The sequence below is a fragment of the Mauremys mutica genome, chromosome 1 (genome assembly GCF_020497125.1).
Source record: "Mauremys mutica isolate MM-2020 ecotype Southern chromosome 1, ASM2049712v1, whole genome shotgun sequence".
NCBI classification, from domain to species: domain Eukaryota; kingdom Metazoa; phylum Chordata; order Testudines; family Geoemydidae; genus Mauremys; species Mauremys mutica.
The window spans coordinates 224,664,138-224,686,544 of NC_059072.1; the positions used below are offsets into that span (position 1 = coordinate 224,664,138).

Below are 22,407 nucleotides of genomic sequence, written 5' to 3' on the forward strand. Positions count from 1 at the left end.
TGCTCATTTGAAATCAAGTACCCTAATTGCAGATCTGTTTTTGTTTATCCTTCCATTTAGTTTAAACTGAATTGGCTCATGATCACTCAAACCAAAGTTGTCCTCTACAACTATCTCTCATATGAGGTCCTTGGTATTCACCAATACTAAATCTAAAATCTCTTGTTGGTTCAATGACTGTCTGGTGAAGAAATCTGCCAGCTATCACATCCAGGAATAGCTAGGCCCAACCGTTATTAGTAGTACATGTCCTCCAATCTATATCTGGGAAATTGACATCTCCCATAATCACACAATTCCAAGTAGTATTTATTTCATTAACAATATAAAACAAGTCTCTCCATATCCAGGTAGGGTCCAGGGGGTCTGTAACATATCCCAAGCACTAACCCAGTGGAGCATCTGCTAACTTTCTTCCCCAAAGAGATTTTGACCCAACAGATTCTGTTGTATCCATTCTGTCACTTCTAATTTCTTTACAGTCTACCACACCTTTACCTTTATTTCTGTCTTTCCTGAACAGCACATACCTTTCAATACCTGTACTCCAGTCATCACTACTATGCCACCATGTTTCTGGTATCACTGTAAATATCTGGTTTCACTTCCTGGATTAATAGGTCTAGTTCTTCCATTTTGTTAACTAGGCTTTTGATATTGGTTGTTACTTAGTTGTTTCTACTTGGCTTTGCCCAGTTTCCTTGCTCAATTGGTATAGTCATTCTACTGCCAGTGTTGCCTGCCTATTAATGCCATTGGTATGGGCATTATCTTTTTCCTCTTGATGTTCATTCTCCTACCCTCAGTTGTTCCTTTCTCTATTCCTGTAGCTTCTTCCTTGATTTTCCTCATGCTCCATATTAGAATCGGGTTTGGAGATTATGTGAGCATCTTCTGACTGGCTCTCTGGAGTTCCTAGTTTAAAGTTGTTGGGTTTTTTTGTTTTAAATCAGTTGTACCAATCTCCATCCCAGAAGTTTATTTCTCTCTCTATTCATGTGGAGTCCTCCCATGAGAACAGTCCTCTATCCATGAATGCCTCCCAAGGGTCGAACATCCCAAAGCTCTCCTTATAGCACCACTGCCTGAGCCATCTATTGATCATCGTAATCTTGTCTCATCTTTCAGTCTCTACCTGTCACTACTGGAGGAATCCCACTGAAGATCCTCTGAGCCTCCCGCAGCTTCCACATCCATTCATCTTTATTGTCTCCTCTGTTCCTTGGGTTGCTGCAACTGCTGCCTTTGTAACTGTCATAGCCTTCTTACCTAAGCTCCTATCAAGGATGGACGGACGGGGGGAGACACACACTCTCTCTCTCCCCTTTTTCAACTGTTTTTTTGGTCTCCTGTGCCATTGCTTTTGTTATTCAAAGGGTAATTTTTCCTAGCTTTGCAGTAAGGTCTTTAGATTTGACATCTGACCTCAATGCTAGGGGGAATCGATCTCCATCCACACAAATTTTTGTTATAATATTGAAAGTACAGTTCACACAAAGTGCTAAAAAAAGACACTAAAAATTAGAACCATTGGATAGTTACAATAGACTAATATTGCTAAACAGTGTCTACTTTCAAGGTATAAACTTTCTTAATTTGGGGTTGTTTTTTTTTGTTTTCTTCATGAGCTGGTGTATTTCTGCTTTTAGCAAAAAATTATGATGATGCCTTGAATAACAATGCAACTCTCTTGCTCCTCAAAAAATCTATCTAAAGGAAAAGCACATTTTTTTGTGTAGCTTATGTCCTTCAATAACTTCAGGTTGTCAGGATGGGAGTTGGACAGCACATATGTAGTGTTCCTAGCAGGTTATATATGAATACATCTATTTCAGGTTACATTAGAGTTATTTAGTTTAATCTTTGCACTTAAGGGTTAGTTATGAACTATTTCATGTTCAGAATTGTTTTCAGTTCTAGCTATGCAGATATTCCTCTTCAGGTGCTAGCAAAATTTTAAAACTCCAGCATTGGAATCCTGGTTCTATTGAAGTCAATGAGAGAACTATTGACTTCACTGGGGCCATGATTTTACCCTTAGGTGAATATTTCCTTTTGCAACTGGTCTGTCTTCTCCTGCTTCCTCTGCGCAATTAGTTGAATGTGGTAATACATCTGAGGAAAAATGATGTTTAAAAGAAGAAAAGTTTATAAAGGTTCTTGAAGGCTTGGAGAGGTTCAGAATAAGTGGCTATATAACTCACTGCAGAGTTACAGGTTAATGCACACTGGGTCAACTGAAATATTTCTCTCATAAAATATGAATTACGAAGTATGGCAAGCTGGCTTATGGAGGCAGTAAAGCTTGAAGCACCTGCTGTATTTGGAAGATGCACTTCAATTTGTTTTGCTGATGAATCAAAAATCAAGCTCTGTCACTGGCAGCAGCCTGGTCCTAGATGTCGGTGCACTAGACAGAAGGGCCACTTACTGGAGCAGCTGTTTTCCCCTGGGGGAAAGGATGAATTAACTCATGGAACGCAGGCATTGTTCAGACTGCCAGCCAGATGAATGCTAGAGTGAGAGTGTGTGTCTCTAAAGAGTTAAGGGATTTGGCATGGCAAATCTGGCAAATGCTGTTAGATCTAATGTGGACTAAAAAGAAGCCTATAGCAATATGGTTCTAACTGCTACAGGTTAGAACTACTGTGACTTTGTCCTGTTTCCTAGCTTATTCTTAAAATTTTGCATTGACCAGTCTGGTGGTCACATGCTATTGCACATATTGTCTTTAATTTTGTATTGATATGTCTGTGAGAAATGCAATGGTCTGATGGTGAAAAAAACTACTGTGATAAACAATGTTATCTTGTTGAATGGACTTTAATAAATGTTAAGTGCGTGTGTCTGAAACTTCGTTTACTGTGGAAGCCTCGAGAGATACTTCACAGTCACAGCACATGGAGTTTCCTGTATGTTTAAACTAATTTGCATAATCTTCCTTATTTGCATAATTGGAAATCCTAGACCTGTATGATGGATTATGATTGTAATATATCTGAGTACAATCCTGGAATCGTAAAATATTCTACCTATCCTGCAAGGAATTTCTTGCTCTGCAGGGCCAATTCCACTAAGTAATGTTGTGTTCCTGTTTAAAAAAATGAAAACAACAATACCTAACACTCTCCAAAACAAAAAACACCCCTCTCCCTACCCCAAGAAAACCAAAACCATTTCTATTCCTTTCCTATTAGAAAGGTAGAATTGTATACATTCAGACAGCCTTCAGCTAGGGCTCATATATGATATGAGGGACACACTCTAGGCATTCTGTATACAAAAGCACAGGAGCATTTATTGCTTCAGTAAAAGCTGAACTTGGTTATCTGTCAGAGCCATTTGGGCCAAAATTATCTTTCTGGGCCAGTCACTGGGAAGTGGGGACAATTACAAGCACTTGAGCAACTCTGATTGAAGACAGCAGGAGGCAGTGTGCATGCACACCACCCGCTTCCTACAATTCTCCTTTTGGTGGTGCATGCTTGAATGATTCCTTTCACTGCGGAGGGTGGTGTGTGCGAGAGAGAGAGAGAGAGAGAGAGAGAGAATACTACACAAAATCCTTCTGACGTATCTTGGATATACAAAGAGTAAAGATTATAAGAACTGCCACACTGGGTCTGACTTATGGTCCATCTAGCCCAGTATTCTGTCTCTGACAGTGGACAGTGCCTGATGCTTCTTGCAGTCATTCCCTGCTTAGGGACACCCAGAGCAGGGGGTTGCCTCTCTGACCGTCTTCGCTAATAGCTGTTGATGGATCTGTCCTCCAGGAACTCCTCATTCTTTTTTGAACCCAGTTATACTTTTGGCCTTCACAACATCCCCTGACAGCGAGTTCCAAAGGTTGGAAGAACTACTTCCTTGTGTTGTTTTAAACCTACTGTCTATTTATTTCATCGAGTGATCTTTAGTTCTAGTGTTATGTGAAGGGTAAATAACACTTGCTTATTCACTTTATCCACACAGTTCATGATTTTGTAGATCTCTACCATATCCCCCCTTACTCATCTCTTTTCCAAGATGAACGGTCCCAGTCTTCTAAATCTCTCATATGTAAGATGTTCCATACCCCTAATCATTTTAATTGCCTTTTTCTGTACTTTTTTCCAATTCTAATATGTCTTGTTTGAGATAGGATGACCAGAACTGCACTCAGTATTCCAGGTGTTGGGCATGCCATGGATTTATATAGTGACATTATGATATTTTCTGTTTTAATGTCTGTCCTTTTCCTAATGATCCCTACCATTGTTAGCTTTTTTTAAATTGCTGCTGCACATCGAGCTGATGATTTCAGAGAACTATCCACCATGACTCTAAGATCTTGAGTGGTAACAGCTAATTTAGGCCCCATCATTTTTTATGTCTAGTTGGAATTATATCTTCCACTGTGCATTACTTTCCATTTATTAGCATTGAATTTCATCTGTCATTTTGTTGCCCAGCCACCCAGTTTTGTGAGATCCCTTTGTAACGCTTCACAATTTGCTTAGGACTTCACTGTCTTGAGTAATTTTGTATTGTCTGCACGTTTTGCCACCTCACTGCTCACCCCCTTTTCCAGATCATTCATAAGTTTGTTGAACAGCACAGGTCCCAGTAGAGATCCTTGAGGGACCCCACTATTTACCTCTTTCCATAGTGAACATTGACCATTTAATTACTATTCCTGTTTCCTATCTTTTAACCACTTACTGACCCATGACTGCTTAAGAGCCCTTTGGTGAGGGACGTAATCAAAAGCTTTCTGAAAGTCGAAGTACACTGTATTGACTGGATCATCCATGTCCACATGCTTGTTGACTCCTAGAGAGAATTCTCATAGATTGGTGAAATATGATTTTCTTTTACAAAAGCCATGTTGGCTCTTCCTCAACATATCATGTTCTTCTATGTGTCTGTCAGTTGTGTTCTTTACTATAGTTTTAATCAATTTGCTTGGTATGAACTTAGGTTTACAGGTGTTTAATTGCCAGGATTGCCTCTGGAGCCTCTCTTAAAAATCAGTGTGTGATGGAATCCCTCGTGTACAACTTGGAACTGTGGGACTTCTGTGCTTCCTTAACTCTCCAGCCTGGGCTATCTCTCACAATGCTATGCCAGTGACAAACAGCAACATCCCTCCAGGCCCAGTGATCATTCATCTGTCAGCATGTGGAGACTAACTCGGCTAATCTGCATGAATGCTCTCTAAGCCACTCATGAATACAGAGAGGCAATAGCAAATCAACCCAGCCTTACACCCCAGAAATATAGCGTCTGACACTGCTCAAGACTCCTTTGGATAGTGCAAGCTCATTAATTAATTCACCACTCCAACAAAGGTTGGTGGACGTGCAGCAGCCCTTGTTTGGCTAGGATTCCCCAAGCACTTCAGCCAAAACCACACTGTTTTAGGTAAAATTTATCAATAAAGCTTTAAAATTCAGACATGTGGTGTGCCTCGTCATCTCCTCCCCAAAAAGATCCTGTGGTCCCAGCCTGATCAACTGTGAGCCCAGGCAGATTGATAATGAAAATCTGTCACACGGCTTCCTGTATAGGGATCCCTCCCCCTGCAGCTGAGGAGTGATGGGTGCAGTAAATAGGGTGGGAGTTTGCAGAGATTCCTGCAGCTAGGGGAGAAATCTGGGGGTGGGTCTGACCCAGCCCCAGATGCCATGCATGGAAAGAAGAAGTCCCATCCTCCCCAGCCCAGCTGGGATTAGCAGCTGAGCCTGCTGCAGGGTAGGAGCCACCAGCCGGGTCTTCCCCAGTCCTGCCCCTAGCGTCACAGTGATTTATCTCTCTGCCAGCTGCCCTAGGCACCCAAAACATGCTGCTGGGGAGGATCGCATGACCTCCCTTGTGGCTTCCCTGTCGGAAAGTCAGTTTTCTGCGGGGGAGCAAAGAAATCTGCGGGGGAAATAAATTCTGCACATGCGCAGTGGTGCAGAATTCCCCCATGAGTAATGGTAGTAAGCACTGCGTGCCTGGTAGTAAGAATTTGTATGACTGGGCCTTATTTATATTTATTTCCAGTCCTTTGATTTTTTTTTTTTAAACTCACTGAAATGTTCCTTTTGCACACTCTAAAACAGTGGCTCTCAACCTTTCCACACTACTGTACCCCTTTCAGGAGTCTGATTTGTCACACTACCCCCAAGTTTCACCTCACTTAAAAGCTACTTGTTTACAAAAATCATATACACACACACACACACACACACACACACACACACACACACACACACACAAAGTGTCACAGCACATTATTACTGAAAAATTGTTTCTCATTTTTACCATATAATGTATAAAATAAATTAACTGGAATATAAATATTGTACTTGCATTTCAGTGTATAATATATAGAGCAATATAAACAAGTCATTGTCTGTATGAAATTTTAGTTTGTACTGACTTTGCTAGTGCTTTTTACATAGCCTGTTGTAAAACTAGGCAACTATCTAGATGACTTGAGGTACCCCCGGAAGACCACTGCATACCCCCAGGGGTATGCGTACCCCTGGTTGAGAACTACTGCTCTAGAACTATCATGTGGCAAAAGGCCTTTCCATTGGTGCCACATAAGATCTAAAAAAATACAGCATTCCAAGATGCTGAGTTTAGGCTTTATAAAGTAGAACCCATCATATTAGAAAAAAAAAAGTGGGCTTTTTATTTTTCTAAGACTGGTGCGAAGCTCAACTCTTTTTGTTCTGTATTCACCCCATCCCATCACCCTCCTTCACACATTCTCTCCTTCCCTATTGCCCATTACCATTTAATCATTATTCATCTTCACTACAATTATTTGGTAAGAGTTCTGCTGTAGCCTGTTGGGTACTGTAGTCCATGGGTGGGAGTGGCTCCTCCTTCTCCGGGTTTGTGGGCGGCCAAACTGCCTCACTACGTCTCTGGCAGTCGCCTGACGTGGGGAATCAGCGGGGTAACAGGAGATGTGGGCTCAGGCCTATGAACAGGGCTGAACAATAAACACAGTTACGGAGCCCCAGCCCTGGTTAGGCTGGGCAGCAAACCCACTTAGCCCAGGCCCTGGATCAGGGCAGGGCAGTAGAGGGTCTGAGGGCTCAGGCCTGCACTCAGGCTGAGCAGCAAACAGTCGGGCCTCCTTGCTCTGGTGGAGGGCTGACAAGCGCAGGCTTCTTGCCTAAGCGAGGGGGAGACTGCCACCCACAGATTGGGGCGGGGGGGGGGGGAATGCAGGCCCACCCACTCCACTGCATCCCAGCCCAGGTCCCTAGCACTGGTGGAGTGGTCTGCCACTGGGTCAGCGGGGATCCTGAATGCAACATGCTGACTTGCTCTGTAGAGGGTCATCAGGGAAGAAGGCCTCTGTCAGGGCTTGCAGCTTCTCTGTGCTTGGGTCCGTAAATGGCCCTGGCAGTCCTGGCCAGTCCTCAGCTCCCTCGGGGTCTGCAGTGGTCTCCCAGCTCGGGAACTAACAGGAGGTGTCTGGCTCCTTTGGTGGCTGCCTCCTCACTGAGTTCTCCGGCATGCCTTTTATACTTTCAGTCCCGCCCACTGACTTCCGGCAGGAGGGTTGAGCGTGGCATGGCTCTGCCCATCAGGGTTCAATTAAGGTCTCCGCCCCCTCTGGGTCTGTGGGCAGCCAATCCGCCTCCCTACAGGTACTATAAATAATTATTTAGAGTTGTTGTCTGTCTTGTTGCGTTCCTATTTGTGGTCAGTGACTTCTATAGCCCTCTTCCAAAACTCATGATTCAGGCTGTCATGCAGGTTGATCTCTCTGAAGTCTGCCAATATCCATCCACGTACCAAGTCTTGTGTAGGTTTCCCTCCTAGTCATCTTTCGTCATAGGTGCGGGAACTGCAACTCCTGCCACAACTCCTGACTTGAAGTGGTTTCCATTATATACAGAGTTTAAACTTTGGTTCAGTGGCTCTCAGCAACCCCACCATACAAATTGTTCCAGCACCCCGGTCTTCTGTCCACAGTCATTGCAAGAGCCATCCTACTGACAAAGCTCTCTGATCTCCACTGGATGTGTCCACACCAGCATAGCTTAGCTTCCTTCAACTTGTCTTGAATTGGAGCAACGCACACTAGCCCCCTTATAATCTCATTTTATTTCCTGTCATGGAATCCAACCATTTGACCATCTCAACATGTTTATTTCCATGACGGAGAGCATGCTGATCTCCTTTTTGTGGCTGGTCATGCCTGCGTTCAGTATGTTAAGATGGATCGAATTACATCTTTATACACTCTACCTTTAAACTTTATTGGCATTTTTTGTAATAGAGAAATGGGGTCAGCTTTTGCCATTGAGACCATGCAGCTTTAGTACAATGCCAGGCATCACTCAGGAGTGTACCATTGTCAGCAACCATTGATCCTGGGTATTTAAATTCTTTCACTCTTCTAAGCTCTCTGCTTGTGACATCCTTTATGGTGAGTCCTCCTCCCTCAATTATCAGAGCCTCAGTTTTACCAATATTCACTCTAAGCCCAGCCCACCCAAAACTATCTTGTCACTGTTTAAAGTTGGTTTCCAGGGGCTCACAATATTCTGCATAGATCTCTAAGTCATCAGCAAACAGCAGTTCCAAGGCATCTCCCTTCATATACTCTCACTTATCATATGTATGAGCACTGTAAACAAAAAGGGGGCTCAATGCTGACCTCTGGCACAGGCCAATGTTTATTGGAAGTTCTCTATTGTAGCCCCATTTAGTTTTGACTGTGATAGTGATTCTGTCATACGTATCCTGGATAAGATGGACATAACCTTCTGGCACACTTCTCTGTTGCAAACTCCACCAACTAGTTCTCTTGGTACGTGATCATATGCTGCCTTCTCTAGGTCCATAATAACCATAAGCAGTTGCTGTTTTCTCTTAACTTCTTTTCCATGAAGATTTGTAGTACAACTATAACATCAGCTGTGCTCCTTCCCTGCATGAAGCCATACTGACCCTTCCAAACTTTAACCATTCCAGGCAAATGCTTTTCAGTAATCTTCTTCCATACCACCACGTGACATCAGCTTAACTGAGTGATCATTAACATGCAGTGTAATATCCCCTTTATGTTTAAAATATTTATTTACAGTATTTTTTTTTAAATTCATGTTCATAAACCACTAAAAATTGCTGAAAGCAAGTTCTATTTTTTTTTTAAATTCACCTCTGGATTAGGACTTTATCAACAAGTTTCAATGCAGATTGAATTTTTATGGCCAGATTGAAAATCACATATAAATTGTATTTATTATAAAGTGTTGACAGATTTTTAACTACTGTGCAACTGCATAAATAAAGTTTCTGTTTATAACCATGATATAATAGAAATAGTGTACCAAAAATACATATTCAAGGACATTGATTTTTAAATAATTGAGCAGTCCATGATAACTAGTAAAAATTACTTAATATTTTAAAAATACTAATCCTGTAAGAATCATTGTGTCCTCTTACTGAGATTTATAGATAATGTTACATGAGAAGCAGAATGGTGAAAATTGCAATTATTTCTGCTCCAAATTTTTAGTTCCATGCTAATAATTTCACTGTTGTGATTAGTTACAAAAATACAAATTACAGCTAATTGTTTTTTCCTGCATTTATGTAACCCAAATGTTATCTTTAAGTTTTAGTTTGAGATTTTGAAAGCCATTATTGTCCGTGTAATCGGTCGCGTCGGGGCTCAACCCTCCTACGGGCCGGAGGGGAGCCACACCGACTCACTCCACGTCTTCTGTGGAGCCGGCTGAACAATAATAATCAGTGTTTAGAGGCTCAGGCCCTCGGTTGCAGGGGCTGAGCAGCAGTCAGTATAACGAGCTCAGGCCCTTTGAAGCAGGGCTGAACAGCAAATAGTCAATAAACAGTACAGTGAGCTCAGGCCCTATGGAGCAGGGGCTGAGCAGCAAATAAACAGTACAGTGAGCTCAGGCCCTATGGAGCAGGGGCTGAGCAGCAAATAAACAGTAGGCGTTTAGGCCCAGGTCCTTGCACCTGGGTGAGGGGGAAAACTGCCACCCGTGAGTGGGGTGGCAGGGGGGACACAGGCCCGCCCACTCCACTGTGTCCCAGCCCGGGGCCCTAGCAGCGGCTATCACTGCCGCTGGTCAGTGGGGTCCTGACCGCAACACACTGACATCGGGACCTCTGCCTCTGTAGCCTGACAGGGGTCGGCTACCCCCGGGCTACTTCCATTTTCCCCCTCAGGGCCTACCTCGTCCGGGGCACCAGCTCCAGGCCAGTCAACCTGCATAGGCTCCTCCAGGCCAGGGCTTGGTGGCAGGTCTGGCAGCTCCTCGGGGAAGTCCGGCCAGGCGTGCTCAGGTGGCTCTTCCGGGTAACAGCAGGGGCGGGGAAGCTCTGGCGGCTCCTCTTCGTAGCGGGCGCGGGGGAGTTCCAGCGGCCCCTCTGGGTACTGGTCACGGGGAAGCTCCGGTGGCCGGCTTTTCTACTTCCTGTCCCGCCCCTTGACTTCCGGGGGGCGGGGACTGGTGGTGGTGGCTCCGCCCACTTGGGTGTCTGTAAGGGAGCTCCCTCCTCAGGGCAGGAGGGGAGCCACACCGACTCACTACAGTCCCTCTTCTGATATTCTGGTTATATTGTACAGCGTACGTGTTTATCAATTTACATGATACCTACGTGATGCACAAATTGAACTTTAAATTTCCTGCTTGTCATAAAGAAACTCCTAAACCTTTCGATTGCCACATTAACTGTACGCTCTAGTTTCAGGTGACAATAATTGTGGTGTGAGAAATCATGTTGGAACAGAAGGTTGTATGACCATATGGCTTCTGTTACTTCAGTGGAATACTGCCAAAGACTTTAATAACACTTCCCTTGTGCCTAGACACTTCAGATGTCTCCAGAAAGTTGGTGATATTAATTAACATAGTTCTTGCTACATAGTAACAATCTGATCTTCTTGATAAGACACAGTGGTGTGGGTTAAGATAGCATTAACTCTGATTGTCATTGCTTCTCTGAATTTTTGTCATGTTGTTAAAGTACCTTTTACTCTAACTAGGTCTTTTGAGGGGGGATTTGTTTCTGTTCAATAATGGCAATAAATAGTGACAGGAACTAGTAAGTAGCCATAACCAATGAGGGAAAATTGTTGTGTAATTACCAACAAAAGTCTGTTTTCTCAAGTTCCTGTAAATATCTGGAGGGGGTGTGTGTGTGTGTGTGTGTGATGGCAATAATTTAATCAACCCCGTCTTCTGTCACTCCACATTCTTCAGCTAACTGTATCTTAAATTTATGTGAAAGACTCCTGGTGTATATAATAGGCATTTAAAATTTTGTTTCATAAACCCAAAGTAGTAAATAAAAAAACAAAAACCTCTGTCCTTGACAGGGTAGTAGTAAATAGTAATTTCCTCTCTGCTGAAACTCATACCTTCTTGTCAACTGTTGGAATTGGACAACTCCACCTTGATTGCATTGGCCTCGTTAGCACTACAAAAGTAATCAGCTGTTGAGAATAGGCCATTTCCACTTTAATTGAATTGGCCTCATTAGCACTGACCCCCTACTTGGTAAGGCAACTCCCATCTTTTCATATATATACTGCTTACTGAATTTTTCACTCCATGCATCTGATGAAGTGGGTTTTAGCCCACGAAAGCTTATGCCCAAATAAATTTGTTAGTCTCTAAGGTGCCACAAGGACTCCTCATTGTTTTTGCTGATACAGACCAACATGGGTACCACTCTGAAACCTGAATTCACTGTGTCAGTCTCTAACAGGGATGTTGATAATTGGTTTTGATTCTGTCTCATGGGATTTTTGTTACAATTTGGATTGACGGTTTTATAATGTCATGCATAGCTGATCATGTTGGCATAGGAACGAACATTCAGTTTTCAGATCAAAATAGCTTGAATTGCTTTGGTACTGGATTTCGTCTCCTCGCGTCAGTGAAGGAGTGCTAAGGAGAGTGTGCATTGCATCTTGGAGAAAAAAAATGGTTATAACTTGTCAGGGTTAGAGATACGTGTTTGACATTATTGGGGCATCATGTACGTTGTTTTGAAGTAAAAGTTGCTGAAAAGTTAAGTAGTCCAGGGATCTAGGGCCAGATCCTGTACTCCCTGTGTCACTGAGAGTTTTCCTCTTGCCTTCAGTGGGAGCAGGTGAAGGCCATTTAATATGTAAGCAGAGCTTACAAGTGAAATTATTTTGATCTCATTGTCCATGAGATGCTTTTCTCCTCTCCTAAACCAATTTAGGATGCAAGCTTCTGTTCCAGAGAGATCTAGCATAGGAGATCTCCACTTGAAATCAATGAAAGTTAGGCACCTAAATACCTGTGAGGATCTAGGCCAAAATTCATTCCCCCCCCCCCCCACCAAAAAAAATTGGCAGAATGTATTATTCAAAACATGTTTTGAAATATGAATGTGCAAATCCTTTAGTATGCTTTTAAAAATGAATTTGATTTAATAACTGAAACTCAGTCCTATAAATTATAAAGCACCATTAGGCTTTTATGTGCTATTTTTGATACATGGGGGCCTTGGGTGTCTTTTTTTCAAAATTGTATTTTTCATTAGTTTGTCACAATGATTTTCACATTCCTTAGATTTACCCTATTTGCCACCCCCCTCCCCCGGAGCTATGGATATCTTAGCTTTTTTTGAAAAATGCATAGAATTATCCAGCTTCTGTGAAATTTCTCCCTTGCTGTGCCAGCTGCTGTTTTGTATACCATCATCAGGTCACACACGTTTAGGAAATAATTTTGGAGTTTCCTGATAGGATGCAGAATTTAAGAAGTATCAGTGAGTGAGAAGTTTCCTGGGGAAAGAGCACATACATCTGTGTTTAATTTAACTTCCGTTTCAAAGAATTGTTCCTAGCACTTACGGTTGCAAAGATATATGTAGCAGTTCCAGTTCCTCTTATAGCTTCCCCAAGCAGCTGCAAAGTCCAATTAACAGCAGTATGGTCAATTTTACTGGTGCTATTCAGAATAAAATGAAGTCATATCAATTTTACTCCTGCCTTCAAAGAGGAAAATGCATTGCCTGGACCGAAGGCTGAAAACATTATTTAAGGCCTACAATAGTGACTTGCCTCAGTGCTTAAACCCTGAAGCCGCCTGAGTTCTAGCGATCTCGCCAGGGCTGCAGCATGGATATGCTTCCCAACTAACTGACCACTCAGCCCACTACAAGGGGATATGTGCATCTATGAACAATATGTAAAATTAATAGGGTCCTTAGTTAGGTGTCTGATTCAAGCTCTGACTGAAAGTAAATTTCTTATAAGAAGTGGTATTGCACTTCATCTCACATATGCTACAGGTCTTGCTATTCATTTTACAGGCAGTGGGCCCCTTATGGCCTCATCTGTGTATTGTTGGTCTCTGTTTGTACATGTTTCTTTTGTTTTGTGGTCCCCATACAAGGGCCAGAGGTTCTCACCAGCAGATCTTTCTTTCCGGATCCCTGAAAAGGTGCCCTGACTGATAAATTGCCTATCTTAATGGTTCTCCTGGAAGGCTAGCAATGGCATTCTCATAATCTGTGGTCTCACGGGTGGACCAAAGCTAGCAACCAAATGTAAACTAGCCATTGAACAGAACTGTCCTTTAGACTTTAGCTTCCAATGCAGAATGAACATTATTTGTGTTTGACAAATTCACCGTTATGCATTAAAATGGTTTCTTCCATCTCTAGCTTCTTTAAGATGCCCATGATCTCACTTGCGGGTATTTTGGATTCATTATGATTAAGGCTGTTTTAGTCGTGAGTATTTTTTGGTAAAAGTCATGGACAGGTCACAGGCAGTAAACAAAAATTCAGGGCCTGTGACCTGTCCATGACTTTTACTAAAAATACCAGTGAATAAAACTTGGGGGGGGGGAGCTGCCTGGAGGAGGGGTATGTGTGGCAGCACACACTCCGCTGGTGCTGATGGAGAGGGTTGGGACTGGCAGGCTCCCTAGCTGGCTCCGCCTGCCCCCCCGCAGCAGAATTTGGTTGTGGGAGGGGCCAGGATGTTGGGGCACCTGATGGGGTGAGGTGGGCTCTGAGTGGCGGGCTCTGAGCGGCACTTGCCCGGGGGCTGGCCTGGAAGCACTGACATCCCCCTGGCTAAGGTCCTAGGCAGAGGAGTGGCCAGTCACTCTGTGCGCTGCCTCCGCCTGCAGGCACTGCCCCCGCAGGTCCCATTTGCCTTTGTTCTCAGAGCCCGCTTCACCTCGTCTGGTGCCCCAACCTCCTTTCCTCTCACACAGCCAAACTCTGCGGGGCAGGGGCCTGAGACTGCCCTGCGCCTGGCACAGGGGCTGCCTGAGCCAGGCGCAACGGCTGCCGCAGAAGTCACTAAGGTCAGGAAAGTCACAGAATCTGTGACCTCTGTGACAAACTCGCAGCCTTAATTATGATGCCAAATGGTGGCTGTGATGTCTAAGTCTTGGTAGGACTAGAAATCTTTAATTATCTAATGTGAGATGAGACTGTTGTATGTTTTGATGAAAGGTCACCAGTCCATTCAGAAGTTCAAGATGTGTTGTGGCCTTTAGCCCTTGGCCAAAAGCAATCATGCTCTTCTAGCTCTAGCTAAGTGATATCTCTGCCTGCGATGCCCAAGAAACAAGAAAATATGTGTATACATATGTGTGTGTGACTTCTTTGTGATGGGAGGAATAACAATACTCTCTGACCAACCTAGTTCAATATAATGTACTATCCCTTTATAGGTTAGGTGGAATGTTATTGGGATTGTCTTACTATCTGTGGTGGTGTCACGGTCTTGTCTGGGCCAGTGGGGTTTCGCTTGCCTTCATTTTACAACTGTACATTGATATTTAACTCAAGATGTCCACTTGGGCTTTAAATTTCGTAATCTAACACTTCTTCGCTGGTCCAGTTACAATAAAGTGTGATCAGAGTGTGGCCTCTGACCAAGGTGGGTTTCTTGGGTTAAGACTGGAGACATTCTTCATCCCCGTTCCAACTTCACCCAGAACTGGCTCCTGGAAGAAGCAGCCAGTAACAGGGTGATGTTGCCCCCTGCTGGGCCCTGATTGAATTCTGCCTGCTCATCACCCATCTTGATGGTGGAGGACAGTTCTTGTTGGTTCTGCCAGTTGATCCTGAATGGTTTCTCTAGGCAGCTCCTGAAAGAATGAACACACTCCTCTTTTTCTCCAAAAGGCCATCTGAGGGTGATGGTGTCAAGGTGGCAGGGCCTCCAGCAGGGGGCAACAACACCCTGTCCCTGGTTTAATAGTATATGCTCCTTTAGCTGTGCCAGCTGCCGTGATTCCCTGAGAGTTCACTCTCATGATGTCTTACACGACACACAGTTATCTGCACAGAAAGGAGATGAATGTGGGTATTTCAACCTCTTAAAGGGTAAATATTCTACAGAATGTCTTTAGGGCATGATTTCCCATCACAGGAGATGGGGCTTTCTAAATGTGGCTATTCTGGAGATTCTGGCATCCACTCTTCTTTTGGTAGCTGCTGGGAGAGCTTCTAGAGATAAGAATACAGTAATGTTGGTTAGGAGGGTTGTTTCAGGGGTGAAAATAAGTGAGAACAGCACCTGGGGGAAAATGTTCTACTGCGCCGCAAACAAACTAACAAACATTTCTCTTTACCATTGAGCATCATCTTCATAGTAGCAGAAAAGTTATTAATTCCTTCTGCACAGCTTGCCTCTGATATTGGCTTCTTTTAAAAAAAAAATTTTTTTGCCACAGTAAGTAAAATACAAAGTATTTAGAAAAAAGATTTTCCATTCCCTACTAGAGAAATGTATCGGAGTGATGCAAGGGGCTATAACAAGAAGTAATGGAATGAAATAAACAAAAGTAAAACTGAGGCCAATAATCAGAAAAACTTCCTGATGGTGATATCTGTTAGATTTAGATTTCTCTCTTGAGGGAAGTGATGAAAGCTCTATGGCTGAGATTTTTAAAATTTGACTTGACAGAGCACCAGGAAATTTACTGAGGATCTCAATTCCACACTGACAGAGGAAGAGCTCAGTGATATGGTACAGGGGTGGGGGGAGAAACTTCACCCATTTCTAATAGAGCTTATTCCTGCCATTATGAATTCCCTAGGTCCTTCCAGTGAGAGATCTAGATATACACAATATTGATACAGATATTTATAATATTACCGTATTGTTCCGAGTATAGGCCGCTCCTGATTATAAGCCGCACCCTTAAAGTTTGGTGCTATTTTAAAAAAATTAAATTTTTAACTTTTTTTAACTTAAAGAAAATATACACATGCAATTTGTAAAGGCCTATTTTTCTCACTAAAATCTTAGGCTGTGTGCAAACTCACCAAAAAATTCATATTTTCAAATTATAGTTTAAAAACCTGGATTAGATTGGTGCGATGGGGCTTAATCCCCATCACCTGCGAGATAAGGGACAAACACTCCAGTTAGCCATGCTCTGCATCTGTAGGGTGGCTGATTAATTAACTGCCTCCTGGCCAGAAGAGGCAGAGCAAGGCCTAATAAGTTAACTGAGGGAGCTCAGTTGTGGAGGGAAGACCCATGAGAGAGGAGATAAGGAATTCCCTCCCTGGGAAAGGCCTGGGGTAGGCAGACTAAGGAAGGCCAGAGGGACAGGATTGGTACCCGTGGTGGGCCCTGGAAAAAATGGGGGCAAGATCTAGGGAGAGACTGGGGGAAGGCAGGACTTTTCTACAGAGGGAAATTCACAGCGGGAGTAATGTAGGCTCCTGTGGGAGGGAGCCCTGAGACAGGATTTTTAAGTAGAGAAGAGAACGGTAGCCCAAGAGGGCAGAAGAATTATTAATTTGGACTTTTGTTTGGACTTGTTTCTGCTACCCTGGAATGGGTCTGAATGTAGGTGACTTGGGTGGAGCCACAGAAAACCTGGGACTCTGATTCCCCGCCGCGGCTGAGATTTAAAGGGCTCTGGGCTCCCCGCCGCGGCGGACAGCCCAGAGCCCTCTGAGTCCCGGCCGCGGCTGGGATTGAAAGCGCTCTGGGCTCCCCGCCGCGGCGGGCAGCCCAGAGCGCTCTGAGTCCCGGCCGCGGCTGGGATTTAAAGGGCTCTGGGCTCCCCACCGCGGCGGGCAGCCCGGAGCCCTCTGATTCCCCGCCGCGGCTGGGATTGAAAGCGCTCTGGGCTCCCCGCCGCGGCGGGCAGCCCAGAGCGCTCTGAGTCCCGGCCGCGGCTGGGATTTAAAGGGCTCTGGGCTCCCCGCCACGGCGGGCAGCCCGGAGCCCTCTGATTCCCCGCCGCGGCTGGGATTTAAAGGGCTCTGGGCTCCCCGCCGCGGCGGGCAGCCCAGAGCGCTCTGATTCCCCGCCGCGGCTGGGATTTAAAGGGCTCTGGGCTCCCCGCCGCGGCGGGCAGCCCAGAGCGCTCTGATTCCCCGCCGCGGCTGGCATTGAAAGCGCTCTGGGCTCCCCGCCGCGGCGGGCAGCCCAGAGCGCTCTGAGTCCCGGCCGCGGCTGGGATTGAAAGCGCTCTGGGCTCCCCGCCGCGGCGGGCAGCCCAGAGCGCTCTGAGTCCCGGCCGCGGCTGGGATTTAAAGGGCTCTGGGCTCCCCGCCGCGGCGGGCAGCCCAGAGCGCTCTGATTCCCCGCCGCGGCTGGGATTTAAAGGGCTCTGGGCTCCCCGCTGCGGCGGGCAGCCCGGAGCCCTCTGATTCCCGGCTGCGGCTGGGATTGAAAGCGCTCTGGGCTCCCCGCCGCGGCGGGCAGCCCAGAGCGCTCTGATTCCCCGCCGCAGCTGGGATTTAAAGGGCTCTGGTTCCCGGCCGCGGCTGGGATTGAAAGGGCTCTGGGCTCCCCGCTGCGGCGGGCAGCCCAGAGCGCTCTGATTCCCCGCCGCGGCTGGGATTGAAAGTATTTTTATTGTTTTTTTTTTTTTGCAAGATCCCGCTTATAGGCCGCACCCCTAGTTTAAAGACTTAAATTAGGGGAAAAAAGTGCGGCCTATACTCGGGACAATACGGTATATGAGGGAATCTGAGGGGTTTGGTTTATGGGGCTTTTATTCTTCTGGGAAGAGAATAAGGCATACTACCTGGCATGATGAAATACTGGTAGAGGAGCAGCAACAAGTTTGTGTTTGATAGTTGACATTTGGAGCAATAGTAATATTTGAATTTCACATCCTCTGATGCATAATCGTTTTGCAAGTGAACATCAATTTTTCCTCCTCAGTGAAATCCTAAGAGAGTATATGTACATAGCAAAGCTTTTCCAGGCTGAGCTCTGCATTTCTGAATACATCATGCTTATAGAAAGATTGTTATAGTGAAATTTAGCATCATGCAGAAATTTTAATAAATGATTCTGGGGGTAGCAATGATGTGTCTGGCAAACTGAGTAAGTGGCTATGGTTTTGAATGGTATGGATTTGAACACCATTTCAGAATGGTCCTGAAATAAAGCAAGTATTTGTAAAGTAACAAGGAGAAAAACCATAATCTTTTCTCAGAAGTAGATGCCAGTTTGTAATGTTTACATCTGAATGGATACTGCTGCAGCGACACAAATGGATTTTTTTTTAAATTAAAAGATAAATATAAAATAAACAGATACAAATTGCTGTCTGTCAACCAGTTATAAAGGGCTTCTCAAAGGATCTCCCCCCACCAGCCCTTGTCCCTAATATGTTGCTGTTGTATGAAGTCTTCAAGGTTAATCTGATGCTATTCCTGTTGCTGAGCAGCTGTTACCGGGTTGGTTGGTTTTTCTTTTTATCTCTGAAGCCATGAAAACTTTAATCAACCTGACTGAAAATAAATATTGTCTCTAACTCTCTGTAACATGTGGCTGTTTCTTTTTTAGTGGAGGCGATAGTGGAATTTGACTACAAGGCTCAACATGATGATGAGCTGACAATCACAGTAGGTGACATAATCACCAATATCAAGAAAGAGACTGGAGGCTGGTGGGAAGGACAGCTCAAAGGCAGAAGAGGTTTGTTCCCTGACAACTTTGTAAGAGTGAGTACAAAGTGAAACAGTTCTTGTGTATTGTACTTACTAGCTTGTATTGTTGTTTGACGGAAAAGCAGTCTTTTTAAATCATGCTGTGATTTGTATTTTTTTGAATCATGTTGCTTTACAAAGTAGAGAATGCATTTCTGTGGATATCTGGTGTAGTTATGATATCATTAAAATTAAAGATAAATAGACACACTTTTTCCCTGCTCTGCAGTGGTTATTGCAACCCCGTGGTCTGAAAACAAAATTAACATTTAGGACAAAGCTGTCCTCCAAAACTCAGTTCCTTGTATGACTCATGCTGTTTGTAATATCTTCTCTCTCATATACAGTGTATCTATTTATAGATAGCTAGAGTGCATTATGGTGTGATGTAAAGGCTTTATCACAGGGGAGGACAAACTACGACCCGTGGGCCGGATCCCGCCCATCAGGTCTTTCAATCCGGCCTGCGGGATTGCCAGCCACGGGGCTAAAGTAGGCGTAACTTGTTATTGGGAGCTGTGTTCAAAATGATCACTACTTTTTCAGTGTCTCTTGATGTTTCTGGTATGTGGCATCCTACCCTGCTTCAGAATGTCAAAATAGTTGCTCTCAGAGGTGAAAATAGTAGCTCTTCACAGTGAAACGTTTTACATATATGTTCATATACCTGCATAAAGGTTACATTTCACCTGTGAGTGGTGGGCTGTGTCAGGCCTCCAGTACAGGAAACTGCAGCTATTCTTTTGTGCCAAAGAAGGATGAGGAACAGGCACACAGGACTGCACTCCCTGCAGGCATTAAAGATGGATTTGGTGCTAGTTATGGAAGGTTTTCATAGTTTAGCTATGGGAGGGGTAGTAGCATGGGCATTGAGTCTGTGATTACATGGATTGGGTGGCCACAAAACCTATGACAGGATTGCTGGTGGCCGCTCTGACAATTTTTCCTAAAATACTTAATTAACTTTAGGAAAAACAAATAAATATGCACATATATATGTCCAAATCATTGTAATTTATTTACATAGGATTTTTTTTCCAGACTCAATAATAAAATAATGTACAGTTGTGTCTATTCTTTACTGGACCTAAACAGACTAGAAACACACATAAGGTGCTTTGCATGTTCTTGTCTTGTTCTTCTTTTTTTTTTTCTTGTCTTTTTTGCTTTTTTTGGTTGCTTTTTTTAAAAGACGTGCTAGTTACTAAGTCTGCTGTGAAAAATGATGTTAACAAACATACAAATATCACTTTTCACAGCAGACTTACTCAACCCTGGCAAGACCTGGATGGGGAGATGGATATGGAGGCAGCAGGGGCCAGAGGCATTGGAGGTGTGGGGGGTGACCTGGGGCAGAGCCTGCCACTGTACAGCAGGGGAACGGAGCCCGAAGCCCTGGGGCTGGAGTCTGCTACCCATAATAATAGTTGGAGATATACCTATCTCCTAGAACTGGAAGGGACACTGAAAGGTCGTTGAGTCCAGCCCCCTGCCTTCACTAGCAGGACCAATTTTTGCCCCAGATCCCTAAGTGGCCCCCTCAAGGATTGAGCTCACAACACTGGGTTTAGCAGGCCAATGCTCAAACCACTGAGCTATCCCTCCCGCCTGACCCCACCAGCCCTGTGAAGGTGGGGAACTCACTGGCTGCCTGCTCCTCCAGCTTTTGTGTCTCCAGAGGTGGGCAGAGTCCAACCACTGCTGGTGGCCCTAGGGGAGGGAGCTGCAGCTTTGCCACCCCCCATGACCACGCAGGAGGCTGTGGCCGCATGCAGCCAGCATGCTGCATATGAGAAATGCTGGTCTAGGGCAAGAGGAGGATGAGCAGTTCTGGTTATTACATTTTAGACAAGTCCTGAGGTAGATAAACATGTAGATTGGATTGGAGGGATAAAATATGGATTATGGTGGAAAATGTGCACTTCCTATAATTGGTTTGCTGCTTAATAAGGTTACAAGAGCATCCCAGGCTCATCAGGAACTTTGCCTAATCCCCCAAGTTTTAGATGTATGTAATCAAAGTTGCTTAATTCATAAAAATTAACTAGTAATTGTGGATTCCAGAAGTGCCATTGGAAGAGAGAAGAAGGATGATTTGGGGTGTAAAGAGAATGAAATATATTAAATCATTGTTTGGTAGAGAGTGGTGAAGGAAATTAAAAACTGAATATGGGGTAAAGCCAATGGCAGTGGGAGGGAGTAAGAGTCAGTGGCACTGGAAGTACTTTTTGAAGTACCTGTAACCAGAATGAAGTTTTCATCTCCACAGAGTGAGAGACAAGAAAAGACTAAAAATGCAGATTACAAGAGAATATTCTAATGAAGAGACAGAGAATAGAAAGATAGATGTGAGAAAGAAAGGGGAAAGGAAAGCGGGTGACAGTGTGTATATTTACAGCTTCAGTAGTCTTAATCAAGAGACTTTCACTGTGAAGCTACAGGAAGGGTACTTCCTGCTCTTGAATCTGCAAACCAAATGTACTTAAAACATGCAAAACAGCTATCAAAAACAAATGCTATAAGTTTTATAGGGAGAGTAGAGGTGCATATTTGTCATAAATGACCTTCTGTTCAATGGAGCAACTATACAGGTACTTAAGATATTGTTTTCCCTCTTCTATGTTTCTTTGTCTATTGTCAAGATGTATATCTGGTCTACTGAAAGATGATGTGGGAAAAGTTTGTCTAAATATGTGAAAATACATTAGCTGTTCCTCATTCAAGACCTAATTTCAGATTCTGCTGTCAACTCACTTCTGTTACTATAAACAATGATTCATTAAACTGATTTTTAAATCATAGTTAAGAAATATCTCTTATCCTTTTATGATTCTTGCCTCTCAGATTTGGCAGGTAGAGAGGTATAAATCGAAATAAGGAGAGTTTTCCCCTCCCTGTATCTGCCCTTAGCACCCCATATCCTTCAGATACAGATTTTTTTTTTTAAGGAGGTACAGGAAAAGAAGAGGATGAGAATTCTGTGGCAAGGGAAGTTGATTTAACTTCTGTTTTTAATCTGTAAAATGTTCGTTGTTGTATGTTTGTGCTGAGTCTGCAAAAGGTGAAATGTGTGTGGACACTGAACTTCTGGGTAATACAGGCGATGTGTGCTACATTTGTTCCTCTTTTTCTTTTGGTGTTGAGAAATGTCATTCGGAAGCAGATGGAAGTTAAGAAAAACATTGAATTCCTAGTCAAACCAGGCTTTCAATGTAACAAACTGTACTTAAAAATACAGGGGCAGCTGAGACAGTTAGATTTTGCTGATAGCAAGTGGAGATGCAGAAAGCAGGAAACTGTGGTGAAAACCCATGCTTGCTGGTTTTAATTTACAAAGGCAACTGTGTGTGTGATCTAGTGGTGCAGCACTGGTAAATTGTATGCTACACTAGACTATCTTCAGGTGACTTGCAAGTACTGTTAGCAGACTTGTATCTGATTTGCAAATAAAGGGTCTACAAG

At 44.0% G+C, this 22,407-nt stretch overlaps 1 protein-coding gene across 6 annotated transcripts in view; it reads left to right on the top strand.

Annotated features, from left to right (window-relative positions):
• SH3KBP1 (SH3 domain containing kinase binding protein 1) overlaps positions 1-22,407 on the top strand; it is a 351,211-nt gene that overhangs the window by 21,774 nt on the left and 307,030 nt on the right. For 5 of the 6 annotated variants that reach the window (XM_045014652.1, XM_045014513.1, XM_045014730.1 and 2 more), the window contains exon 2: positions 18,803-18,960. In XM_045014652.1, coding sequence (XP_044870587.1) covers positions 18,803-18,960 — 158 coding nt within the window. Of the gene's footprint in view, positions 1-18,802; positions 18,961-22,407 lie in introns of those variants that run through there. The other variant, XM_045014887.1, reaches the window with a different exon arrangement.